The 13,043-nt window shown below is 40.0% G+C and overlaps 1 protein-coding gene across 2 annotated transcripts in view; it reads right to left on the bottom strand.

Moving 5' to 3' along the window:
* MYPN (myopalladin) overlaps positions 1-13,043 on the bottom strand; it is a 71,612-nt gene that overhangs the window by 45,277 nt on the left and 13,292 nt on the right. For both annotated transcript variants that reach the window (XM_021699613.1, XM_021699614.1), the window contains exons 2-5: positions 8,427-8,602; positions 5,755-5,806; positions 2,997-3,111; positions 1,804-1,875 (exon numbers count right to left, since the gene is read on the bottom strand). In XM_021699613.1, coding sequence (XP_021555288.1) covers positions 1,804-1,875; positions 2,997-3,111; positions 5,755-5,806; positions 8,427-8,602 — 415 coding nt within the window. The remainder of the gene's footprint in view (positions 1-1,803; positions 1,876-2,996; positions 3,112-5,754; positions 5,807-8,426; positions 8,603-13,043) is intronic.

The raw sequence follows: 13,043 nt of genomic DNA, 5'->3' as shown, positions 1-13,043 counted from the left end.
AATGGGCTACTTACTACCTGGGATAGTTCCAAGATAACCATAAAAGGGAAAAGTCCATACATCGGCATAAGGCCTCACTCCACCCTATAACTCTAGGCCCTCACCACTGCCTCCTAGACCCTCTTTTCTTTGCTGTCTGGCCTGCTGCTTCTTTGCAGTGTAGTCAGCTACCGTCCATCTCCTTTGTTCTGCCTTGGGTGAATTTGTTTTACCACCCACACCCACTGGCCCCCACCCAATTAGGACACCCCACAGGAGGCTGTCATTCTATGCATTACAGGATGTTTAGCAGCATCTCTGGATGCCAACAGCACAATCTCCCAGTCGTGACAACCAACAATATCTACAAACATTGCAAATGTCTCTTGGGCGGGGGGGGTGGCGTGCAGAGTTAACTCTGATTGAGAACCACCGCTCTAACTTAAAGCATACTTCTGACAGGACAAAATCTCTTTGGGCCTAAGTTTGGCATTCAGATAAACAATAAGCTATAAATCCAGGTATAGATTTCATCCATGTGGTCTTCATAATACCAAAAAAAAAAATGTGACTCAATTTTCACCTTTAAATTTGTTGTCTTGGGCAACGCATAAATAACGTATGTTATATAAAGGAAGGAATAATAGATTGGGAATTGGAAGAGCTTGTTTCTAGTCCTGATTCTGCCACTAACTCATTTTGTGACCTTGGATAAACTGCTTCATGTCCCTGGCCCTCCCTTGTGTTTTCATTTGTAAATGAAAGTGCTTGAGTAAATTTTCTAGTTCTAAATACAAAGACTCTGAGACTCGGAATTTGACGCCGCTGCAATAGTTGATATGTGGAATAGAAAAAGAAAGTTCTTTGTCCTAGAGTGTTCCTTTATGTTAAGCGTCCTAAGATCATTTAACTCCATCTCCTTGAACACAAGAGACACGTGCCTGCAACGTGATTCTTCTGAAAGTCCGGAGAAATCTTTGGAGTAGAGAGTGGCTAGAAACTTATCACCTGACCCCTAGGTGTGGCTACCCCATTTAACAGCAATAAGATGGCCATGTAGAGATCAATGTGGTGAGTGGGGAAGACATTCCTCTCATTATGCAAACTATTATTAGAAATCTGGGACTTGACAAACAGAGAAAGACATGTATCATATGATCTCACTGATATGAGGAATTCTTAATTGTAGGAAACAAACTGAGGGTTGCTGGAGTGGGGGGTGGGGTGGAGGGATGGGGTGACTGGGTGATAGACACTGGGGAGGGTATGTGCTCTGGTAAGCGCTGTGAATTGTGCAAGACTGTTGAATCTCAGATCTGTACCTCTGAAACAAATAATGCAATATATGTTAAGAAAAAAAAAAAGAAGAAGAAGAAGGTAGCGGGAGGGGAAGAATGAAGCGGGGGAAATCGGAGGCGTAGACGAACCATGAGAGACGATGGACTCTGAAAAACAAACAGGGTTCTAGAGGGGAGGGGGGTGGGAGGATGGGTTAGCCTGGTGGTGGGTATTGAGGAGGGCACATTCTGCATGGAGCACTGGGTGTTATGCACAAACAATGAATCATGGAACACTTCATCTAAAACTAATGATGTAATGTATGGGGATTAACATAAGAATAAAAAAATAAATAAATTAAAAAAAAAAAAAGAAATCTGGGACTTGAAATAACGTGGAAACAACTACCAAAAACCCCAAACCTTATACAGTACTTATAAAAGACCAAAATCCTGAGCTAAATCAGTAAATCGTGGATCCTACAGTTTTGTGTGGGTACTGTGGTATGTTTAAAGCCATGACAGAAAGAAGTAGTATTTTGATTACCTTTGTAAACACAGGAGCTGCAATGATCGGTTTTCCATCCAATCCTTGCAGATAGTTGGTGGGGCTCTGACACTATTAGAAGGGAACAAACAGTAGATTCATTGTCACTGTGATTACTACCTAGATGATACGTAAATAGAACAAATCTACAGAATTTGGTACATGCGATTAATCTAAAACCAAAAAACCGACATTTTCTAAGTCTATGAATTACAGACTTCAAATTTGATACTGAATGATTGTATTTCTTTCTAGGTCATGGTGGTTGTAAAATAAGTGCTGTCTATCCCCACAGCCTCAACACAGAGAGAGCTCTATTGGTTGTAATTAACCCTAAACCCCTGAGGAAGTTCCATAAAACCTGAGTCTCCACAGATCACAGCTTGAAAACTACTGGATTAGAACTAAAATGTGACCCCTGGGCATTACTAAATGGATTAAATAAGAAACTCTGTTTAAATTTTTTTTTAAGTTGTAGATCAATATGTTTACTTATACATAAATAAATATATTAATAACATATTAAAATACATTTAGATTAGTATGTTTTCATATTTTTAAAATATTATATATATTCATATACATGCATAGAAAATGCCTGGAATTATCTGCTAGCAACTATTAACAAGAGGTACCTCTGAGGAGTCGGGGCATGGGAGCAGTACATGGACCAAGGTTTTTAGTGAGTATACTTCTGTATCTTTTGAATGTTTTTACAATAAGCATGCATTATAATCATGATCATGATCATGATCATCATCATTAACCTGAAGGATGAGAGCATTTAATGCTTTCTAAAAAAATCATTTCATGGTTGTTGTATCTTAGAAAGTAGAATTATTTGCAGCTCCACTCATGATATAGAGTGTCCTGCCTGGGCCACTGTGAGAGCTGACAGCTCTTTGTATCCCTAATCAATACCCTTCATTAAACTGGAATATCAAGACTAATTAGTAAAGAGTTTCTTTTCCTGTGAAATTTGCCTATGAGGCTAGAGAATATGTTCCTGAAACAATAAGAAACGCTGATATCCTACATCAGAAGTACAAAGCCATTATCATGACCGTGGAAGTGTGTTGCCCAAAGTCATGAAGTTGCAACAGAGAATACAGTCATGCCATACAAGATGGCCATGGTCATGGTGCCTGCCCTCCACAGTCCATGGTACCTGTGTTTCACTTAGACTCTTGTACCTGTTGGATGGTTGTCACCCTGGGCTGGGCCACCACATGCTGGGCTTGGGGTGCTGCTGAAGGAATGGCTGCAGAAGTAGTGGGAGTAGATGACACCTCTTTTGGCTTCTGGATTCTGAGAAATGGTTAAAATATAGATTTTAAAACAGACTTATCATTGTTTTTGAAAATTCTTTCAGAAAAGCTAGTAATGTCATCAGTTCTTACAAGTTAGATGTAATAAAAATTTTTGTTCAACAATATTCCACAAATGCTTAACTTCTTTAAACACACTTTTTAAAAAAGATTTTATTTATTTATTTGAGAGAGAAGGAGAGAGAGAGTGCACAGGGAGGGTGAGAGGGAGAAGCAGACTTCCTGCTGAGCAAAGAGCTGGATGTGGGGCTCGATCCCAGGAGCCTGAGATCATGACCTGAGCCAAAGGCAGATGCTTAACCAACTGAGCCACCCAGGTGCCCCTCTTTACTATACACTTTGATAGGCAATGTCAACAGGAAGATGATAAGATGCCACTACTGTCCTTGAGTTAGTGGCTCTCAGCTGAGGACTCAAGAATATTCATAACTAACTGAGATTCAAAACAAGTGCAGAAGATAATTTTTTGAGATTTTTGTTGTTGTTGTATTTTCCTCTGTATTTGCCCTCCCCCTTTCATTCCAAGTAAAAGGCCAGGCTTTATAAATGTTTGCTTCTGGGATTTTGGCATGGCATAAAGCAGAAATAGCCTGAGTCAACAAGCTCAAGTTTACACAAATTAAATTAAAAAGCTTATTTAAAGGGCAAGAGAGCCAAGAAGTATTCACAAGAAGACTGTGGAAGGGAGATTATTTTAGTTTTGCCGTGGAGAAGAGAGAGGTCTGAGGATCTTGTCAGAGAACCTGACAAGAGGGAGAACCAGAGTTCAGAGGGGATGGCAACCCCTCTAGTTAAAAGCTTCTAGTCTTACTAAGGGTATCAGTACCCATGCGTGTCAGGAAGCAACAAAGTGCTGGACTTGAAGGGATCTTGGGGTCTGGGAGATAGGACTCCCTCCCATATCCTATAGGGATAGATGACTTATGACAAGATGGGCTTCCTTTTTGTCCAGTTGTTACCTCCCTCTGCCACAGCTTCTTCATCTTTAAAATGGGGAAATAACAATTCTTACTTCAGAGGGTTTTTGTAAGTGTTAAATAAGGTAATTCATGTAAGATGCTTAGAGCAGTGTTTAATATCAAACACGATGTCTATGTCTATGTCTGTATCTATCATCTTTGTACAGCCATGGGGGCGGGGGGAAGGGACGCCCAATAATGAGTGATTGAATTTTTTCCCAGACAAGAAGGATGGCGTCTCAGAAGCAGAATTATGTAGTGATGCAGAGGCTATCAGTGTCCCCAAAGCATCCATCTTCTTCTTCTACAATAATAGAATTCCTGATTTCTTTACATGGCTATTCCAAATAAAGATTGCATTTCCTGACCTTCATTAAGCTAGGTGTAGCCATATGACTACTCTCTGGTCATGGGATATGAAGGATAGTGATGTATGTTGATCTAAGAGAAATGACCTTAAGAAGGGGGTGGGGAATGCCCTTTATTCCTTGCAATCTGAGACTAAGATGAGGCTATTCCTTAAAATGAGTTGAAGCTGGAAGCCAGCTGGAACCCAGTGAGTTGTAGAGCCATTCTACCAGCCAAATCCATATGTTTATGTAAATGGGAAATAAATATCTGTCTCATTTAAGTTACTGTCATTTGGGGTGTCTATTACACAGAACTGAAGCTAAATCCTAACTACCAAAAGTAGATTTAAAGAAAATAATCAACCGAGATATTTCATGCTTATTTAAGTTTGTATATCATATCTTGCTTATTCAGGTTTGTATATTCCAAATGTTGCTGTTTGTTTCAGGTAATCTTAGGGAATGGAATTTGCATCTGTTTCAGGTCCCATGCCTTCTGTCCACAGCTTCCTCTGCCTGAAAATGCTTTTTCCTTCCTTGTTTGGGGGTGTCCACCTACTGTTCTTTTAAGACTCAGCTCAAGGTCACCAACTCTGCAAAGCCTTTCCTGATCTCTCATTCCCTCCCCAACCAATTAAGAAACATTTGTGCCAAGTCTGATACACCCTGCCCATGGTTACATCATAGTCTATTACACTTTATTACTCTTACTGTCTATATGCTTGGTATACATCTCTTGCTATATTTGCTATGTATTTTCCTCTGGTATATTGTGATCCTCTTAAAGGTAGGAAGCATCTGATTTTTCTTATTAACCATTGTGTCTAATGAAGTGCCTGGTATAGAGTAGATAAGTTGATGGTTGGGGAAAGTAAAGAATGGATGGATGTAACTTTGTTCTGTACTCAGTGTAATTGTTTAACAAAAAGGTTATGACTTATTCAGATCACTCACATATATAATTTAGGGTAACCAGGTTTTGTGTCCTTTTGAATACTATTATTTAGTCACAAAACATGAATTTTTTTTGGAGCACTGGGCTATTTGCTTTTTACTCTGTAGATATAAGTATGATATAGTATGATGATATAAGTGTGATGATAGGTGATACCTCATTTTTAAAATATTGGGAATATTAAAATTCTTCTTCTAGGTAAGACTTAAAACAAAAGAAGTAGAGTTCTCCAAATCCACTCAATATTTATTTTTTGAGGTCATATCCTGGAGCCACACTTTTCAAGTTCTACTAAACCAATTAGCAGCTTTCTCAGGCTCTGAGGTTGCTAAAGCCATAGGATAGAAAATTAGAATTACCGATTCATCTCTTCCTTGTTAGGGTCCTCTTCTGAGTCAGAAGAAGAAACCCCTGGAAAAGTAAAAACAAGACATGAAATCTTTAAGATGATAATTTCTTAAACTAGTTCCTAGGCATTTGAAGGCCTATAGAACTTCAGACCTAGATATGAACTCAGTGATTTCCTACACTAACACCCAATCTTACAGATGAGAAACAGACCCTAAGTACTTGAAGGGCTTGTTCAAGGTCACATGGCCAGTTAGTGACAGAGTTCAAATTAACCGGCCTAAATGCCAAATGTCCTTGTATATAAAACACCTGCTGATGCCTCTAACAGAGCAGTTTTTGCAGATATTTTAAGCTGTCCATAAATCCTCTTGCTCTTGGCCTACACAGATTAGATAAAAGGAGGGATTACATTGGATTCTAAACATTGTAGGTGTAGGTGGATGCTCTTCCGCCCAACCCTAATATTAACAAGTCATATTTCATCTTGGGAGTGTTGGTGTTTGAAGCTCTGTTGCCACAAATTAAAAAAATTGGCAATCCAATCTCAGCACTGCTAGCAAAGCTTTGATCTCGGATTTACTTCTCAAGATAGTGAATTCCAGGAAGGCATAACTGAGCTAAATCTGGAGGTATTTATTGTACTCCAAAAATTTGAGGATAAAAACATACAACACACTTCTACCCCATGCACTATTCATTATTATCATTATTCATGCATCTACTCAATAAATGTTTATCAAATATTCCCTATATATTTGGTACTACATAAGGTATTAAAGATACAAAAAAGAATGAGACAGTCCCGCTTTATAATCTAGTTGGTGAAAGAGAATTTATACTAAAATAATACAATATTTAAGTGCTAAAACCAAGGCATACATAAGGTATCATAGATGATAAAAGTGCTAAAGAAAAGTCCTCAGAAAAAACTCAGAGACGAGATAAAATGGAACAAAAAACTTAGGTAGATATATAAGGAACACAAATTGATTTCTTCCCTAAAATTAGTCATATAAGTCTGGTGCTGATGTAAATGCCTGTCCAATGCTCCCAAATGGTCTCCCTGCTTCTACCTTTGACTCCATGAGGTATATTCTCAATCAGGAGCCAGGGTGACCCCATTAAAAGCTAAGTCAGATCATTTCACATTTCTGCTCAGAATCCTCTACAGCTTCCCATCTCCCTCAGAGTAAAAGCCAGAGTCCTTAAAATGACCTACAAAGACCAACACGATCTGTTCACCTGCCTCCTCCCACCTCTACCCCATCTTGAACTTCTGACTTCATCTATTATTTTTTCCTTGTTTCCTCCCTCCAGGCCACATTGGTTCATCTCTATACTTAAACACAGGCTCACTCTTACCTCAGGGTCAGGGTACTACTGATCCCTCCACCTAGAGTGGTTTTCCCTTGAGTATCATTGTGGCTCCCTCCCTCCCTTCCTCCAGGTCTTCACTCATATGTCACCTGATTAGTGAGGTCTTCCCTGACCACCGTATCTGTAGATCTACAGCCCCCCTCCCCCCACCCACACACCCATGCATGTGCATGCTCACACAAATATACATATGTGTACTTCCTATCCCCCTTTTTCTTGCTTTCTATTTCTTCTGTAGTGTTATATATACTGTGAGATACAGAAAATACATATATTAGTCTCTGCCCCCAGTTCCCAGCACAGAGCTGCTAAAACTTGTAATTTCCTAAGTCATGAGCATATCTTGTTCTAATATTTGTCTTTGAACCACACGGGGCTCTTAAAACTTATAAATTCTTAAGTGATAAGAGCGCAGGAGCATCTTTTGTTCTAATGAGGTGACTCTGGATGGCTCCTAAATGGGGACTGGTCACCAGAAAGACCAAGCCATGATTAGAAGCTTGGAATTTTCAGCCCTACCTACCATCCTCCTGAGAAGGAAGAGGGGTAGGAAATGGAGATGGTAATTGATCATGCCTACATGGGGAAGCCTCCATAAAAATCCCAGTAGCATGGAGAGCTTCTAAGTTGGCAAATGCATCCACACTGGGAGAGTGACACACCCCAACTCTACGGGTACGGAAGCTCTTGCACTCTGGACCTTCTCAGACCTCACCTTATGCATCTCTTCCTTTGGCTATTCATTTGTATCATTTATGACATCCTTTAATAAACTGGTGAATGTAAGTAAGTGCTTCCCTGAGTTCTGTGAGCCACTCTAGCAAATTAATTGAACCCAAGGAGGGGGTTGTGGAAACCTCTAATTTGTAGCCAAGTGAGACAGAAGCTGTGGGTAACCTGGAGGCCTAATACTTGTGATTGGCATCTGAAGTAAGGTAGGAGCAATCTTGTAGAACTAAGCCCTTAACCTGTTGGATGTGACACTATATCCAGGTAAATGGTGTTAGAACTGAGTTAAAGTGTAGGACACCCAACCCCACACACCACACACAGGTTAGAATTGGTGATCAGAACCATTTCATATACTTATCATATTACATATTTTATTTATTTATCTCAATTTTTTTTGGTCTCTCTCATCACAGTGTAAATTCCATCTGTCTATGAACCTTTGTCTATTTGGTTCATTACTACTGTTTCCACTGCCTAGAAGAGTGTGTGGTATAGTAGGCCCTCGATAAACATTTATTATAAATATATGTCTTACCAGTAAGGGCCATGTTCTAAGAATATTTTGTTTTACCTTCTATATAAATCTCAGCAGAGGTTGAATCTGTCCCATAGATGTTAGAAGCAAAGCAGGAATAGCGTCCTGTGTCTTCTTCAAAGGCTTCAGCAATGGTCAGTGAGTGCAGATTTCCTGCCTGGACAATATGAATGTCTGGGGAATTTTCAAGCTCCTTGCCTTCACAGTACCACCTGCAAAGAAAAGAATATTGCACATGACTGAAGTGTGAAAACTAATTACATAGATGCTCCAGATGTTCCCTAAGAACAAAACCGTGACAACTTAGAATCAGGACAGTAAATGGTATAATTTGATTGTAACAGTGAGAAGAGTTGGCAATATTCAAATAAAGTGTCAGTATTGACACTTTATTCAAGAAATTGGGAAATGGCCTCTACTGAGAATGAAACAACTGAGTGGGGTGCCTGGGTGGCTCAGTTGGTTAAACGCCCGTCTCTTGGTTTTGGCTCAGGTCATGATCTCAGGGTCGTGTGATCAAGCCTTGAGTTGGGCTCCATGCTCAACAGGAAGTCTGCTCCTTCCCCTGCTCTTGCACTCTCTCTCTCTCTAAAATAAATAAATAAAATCTTAAGAAAAAAAAAGAATAAAAAAAAAAAGAAAAAAAAGAATTATACAACTGAGAGAAGATGGATGAGAAAGCAAATACAGCCAACCACAAAGAGCAGGGTCTTTGAGGAGGAACTTGGCTTCTCCTAAAAAGACGTAGCTTTCCATACTATGCATCAAGTAAGTGCTCCTTTGCTTATTTGGAGAGAACCTAAGGGATATTAAAAGTTCATGAGGTTGAGTGCACTCATTCTCTACTATGAAATTATATCTGACCTAGCTAAATGAAAATTATTTTGTTGGGTTACTTGAGTCATCAGAGTAAGGGTCATATTCTTCAGTAGTGGCCCAACTTTGGCAAATAACCTAAGTATGTTTCCATAGATTATGGTATTTCATTTTGATTCTATATCCTTTAAGTTAGAAATTTTTATTATAGTTTTTTGGCCAAAAATTTACATAAAATAATACATACAATAATGTTTAGGGGTGCCTGGGTGGCCCAGTTGGTCAAGCATCTGACTTTTCATTTCTGCTCAGGCCATGGTCTCAGGATTGTGAGATCGAGCCCTGCAACAGGCTCCACGCTCAGCTGGGAGTCTGCTGGAGATTCTCTCTCCCCATCCCTCTCCTGCTGCCCCTCCCTGCCGCTTGTGCACATGCCCTCTCTCTCTTTCAAATAAATAAATAAATCTTAAAAAAAAATAATGTTTAAAATGTGGAGGTGCATAAGAGAAAAAGACATCAAAACTACACAGAAATACAATTTCTCATGTTACATATTAGCAAAACTCTAAAAGTTTGATGAGTGTCATCCACTGTTAGTAGGAATGCAAAATGGTGCAACCCCTATGAAAGGAATATGGCAATATCTGCCAAAATTACAGATGTGTTTATCTTTGGACCCAACAATCCCACTGGCAGGAATCTCTCACACAGATACACTTGCATGCATACAAAATGACAAATGTACACATTACTCATTTAAATAGTGAAAGATTGGAAACAACTTGAGTGTCCATCACTAGGGGTCTTATGAAATAAACTATGGGACAGTCACATAATGGAACACTATGCAACTATGAAAAGAGATTGGGAAAGATCACTATGCATTGATACGGAAAGAGCTCCAAGATATATAGTTAAAATTTTAACAGGAAGGTACAGGATAGTGAACATGGAGTGTTGTGTAAAAAAATGTGGGTTGTTATGGGTTGAATTATCTTTCCCCAAAAGATATGTGGAAGTTCTAAACACCAGTACTTGGGAATATGACCTTATTTGGAAATAGGGTCTTTGCAGACGTAATCAAGTTACAGTGAAATTACTAGGATGGGTCCTAATCCAGCATGCATGGGGTTCTTTAAGAAGAGAAAAACTCTATGTGAAGACAGAGACACACAGAGAGAATGGCATGTGATGGCAGAGGCAGGGATTGGAGCGAGGCTGCTGCAAGCCAAGGAATGCCAGGAACTGACAACCACCACCATGAGCTAGAAGAGACAAGAAAGGAGTCCGCCCAGAGTCTCAGAGAGAGCATAGGCCTGGTGACACTTTGGTTTTGGACTTCTAACCTCCAAAACTAAGAGTTTATTTTTACTCAGTTTGTGGCACCTTGGTACAATAGCCCAAGGAAACTAAAGCAGGGGGCAAAAAATAAGGTAGAGTCATGTTGTTTGCATCTGCATAAAGAAAACTGGAAAGATTGAAACGAAAATCAAAAGTGGCTCCCTATTGGGAAGAAGGGAAAATAAGGTGGATGAAGACAGATAGGAGCAAGATATCTCAGCCTACCCCTTTTTATATTGTTTTCATTTCTTGAAGTAATAATTATTCATCAACATCATAATAAAAAGTGATTAGGTGGGGAGGTGTTACCACTATTCAATGTCAAAAATTAAGGAGTCCTGGCAATTGCTAATCTTTACCGTAATTTCAGATCTAACCATTCGGTGTTTTAATCCCTCCCTCCCACTATTGATAAAGCAAGATTCCAAAGCAAACTCACCCATTCAACAACTTCTCAACAGTGAAGATTTTCTCTACTTTTGCCTAAATTTGTCATATTTACCCCAACATTCAAGTCTCTGCTCATGTTTTTCTATCTGAGATTCTCTTCCTCTGCCTTTCAGCTGCTGCAAAGGTAACTCATCCGTCAGTTTGGCTCAGATATCACCTCCTATACAAAAAACCTTTTACCATTAATTCTCAATGATTGTTACTTTTTTCTAACTTCACTTTTTTTTTTTTTTAAACCTGTACTATGTCATGCAAGGCTTGATGATGCACTGTCTTTATTATTCTCGATTTGGGGGATTTGTCTTCTCCCACCAATTTCACCAGATTGTAAATTCTTTGAAGGTAGGGAACTGCTTCATATGCTCTTGCAAGCAGGCACAGCGTTTTGCACAGTTCTCTGTATGTTCTCTCCTTTGGCCATCTTATCTCATCCCATAATTCCAATTATCACCTCTTTTGGGATTACATCCAAATCTGTCTTTCCAGCCCTGACTTCTGGATACCTTCTCCTGCCACTCTCTCTTCACTATGTTCCAACCATATTGGTCTTTTTCCTACTCTGTGAACACATTAAACTCTTCTCCTTGTTAGGATTTTTGTTCTTCCTGCAATCCTCTTCCCCAGATCTTTACAAAGACAGGTCCTTCTCATCAGTCAGGCAGGCCTCAGCTCAAATGTCCCATCCTCGGAGAGGCCTTCCCCGACCCTCTTCCTAACATAGCACCCTTATCCTCAGACCCTCTATCATACTACCCTCTTTTGCTATCTTCACAGTACTTGTTATCTGAAATCAGTTCACTTTGCTATTTTTTACAATCCACCACCACTGGATTGTAAAGTGTCCATGACAGGACCTTATTAGTTTTATTCACCAGTGTAATCCCAACACCTACAACAGTGCCCTGACACATGGTAGGTACTCAGAAAATATGTGTTGGATTGTTGAAAGACCAAATGATAGAAAGAATTGACAGTTAATATTTTGTAAGAATTTTGTTATTAAATTCATCAAATTCTGTGCCAGTTTTTGATCTGCTGTGACAGCACTATATGTAACTGCTGAAATGGGTTAATAAATCTCCTAGGCATGAATCTCAATAAGACCCAAGGAGCTTACGGGGCGCCTGGGTGGCTCAGTCGTTAAGCGTCTGCCTTCTTCTCAGGTCATGATCCCAGGGTCCTGGGATGGAGCCCCACATCGGGCTCCCTGCTCAGCGGGGAGTCTGCTTCTCCCTCTGACCCTCCCCCCTCTCATGCTCTCTCTCTCTCTCTCATTCTCGCTCTCTCTCTCAAATAAATAAAAATCTTTTTAAAAAATAAATAAGGGTGCCTGGGTGGCTCAGTCGTTAAGCGTCTGCCTTCTTCTCAGGTCATGATCCCAGGGTCCTGGGATCGAGCCCCGCATCGGGCTCCCTCTGCCTCCCGCCCCCTGCTCATGCTCTTGCTTGCTCTCTCTCTCTCTCAAATGAATAAATAAAAAAAAAAATCTTTTTTTTTTTTTAAGATTTTATTTATTTGCGAGAGAGAGAATGAGAGACAGAGAGCATGAGAGGGAGGAGGGTCAGAGGGAGAAGTGGACTCCCTGCCGAGCAGGGAGCCCGATGCGGGACTCGATCCCGGGACTCCAGGATCATGACCTGAGCCGAGGGCAGTCGCTTAACCGACTGAGCCACCCAGGCGCCCCCCAAAAAAATCTTTAAATAACATTGTGATATGATTATATTGAGGCAGTGAAGAAACAGAGGTATTGCTTTAGTCAAGGGGTGCTGAACCCCCATCTTCTGGATCAGAAAGTCAATGGGAAATAGTTACCATCAGTATGCCAAGCAGTAGTGGTACGAGCATATTACGGCAGCTCTCAAAATATGGTTCACTTTCTATGAAGACAAAGCTACTTTTATATAATATTAAAATATTATTTGCCTTTTCACTGTGTGGAGATTTATACTGACGGTGCAAAAGCCACAGTGGGTAAAACTGTCAGTGCTCTAGCAGCGCAAAAAAAAAAAGGCACTGCCAAAAATTGACTTGTGGTCGCTGTGTTCC

This window comes from Neomonachus schauinslandi, chromosome 6, assembly GCF_002201575.2.
Source record: "Neomonachus schauinslandi chromosome 6, ASM220157v2, whole genome shotgun sequence".
Taxonomy (NCBI): domain Eukaryota; kingdom Metazoa; phylum Chordata; class Mammalia; order Carnivora; family Phocidae; genus Neomonachus; species Neomonachus schauinslandi.
Note: the sequence above shows the minus strand (reverse complement) of the source record. Positions and strands in the feature narration are given on the sequence as shown.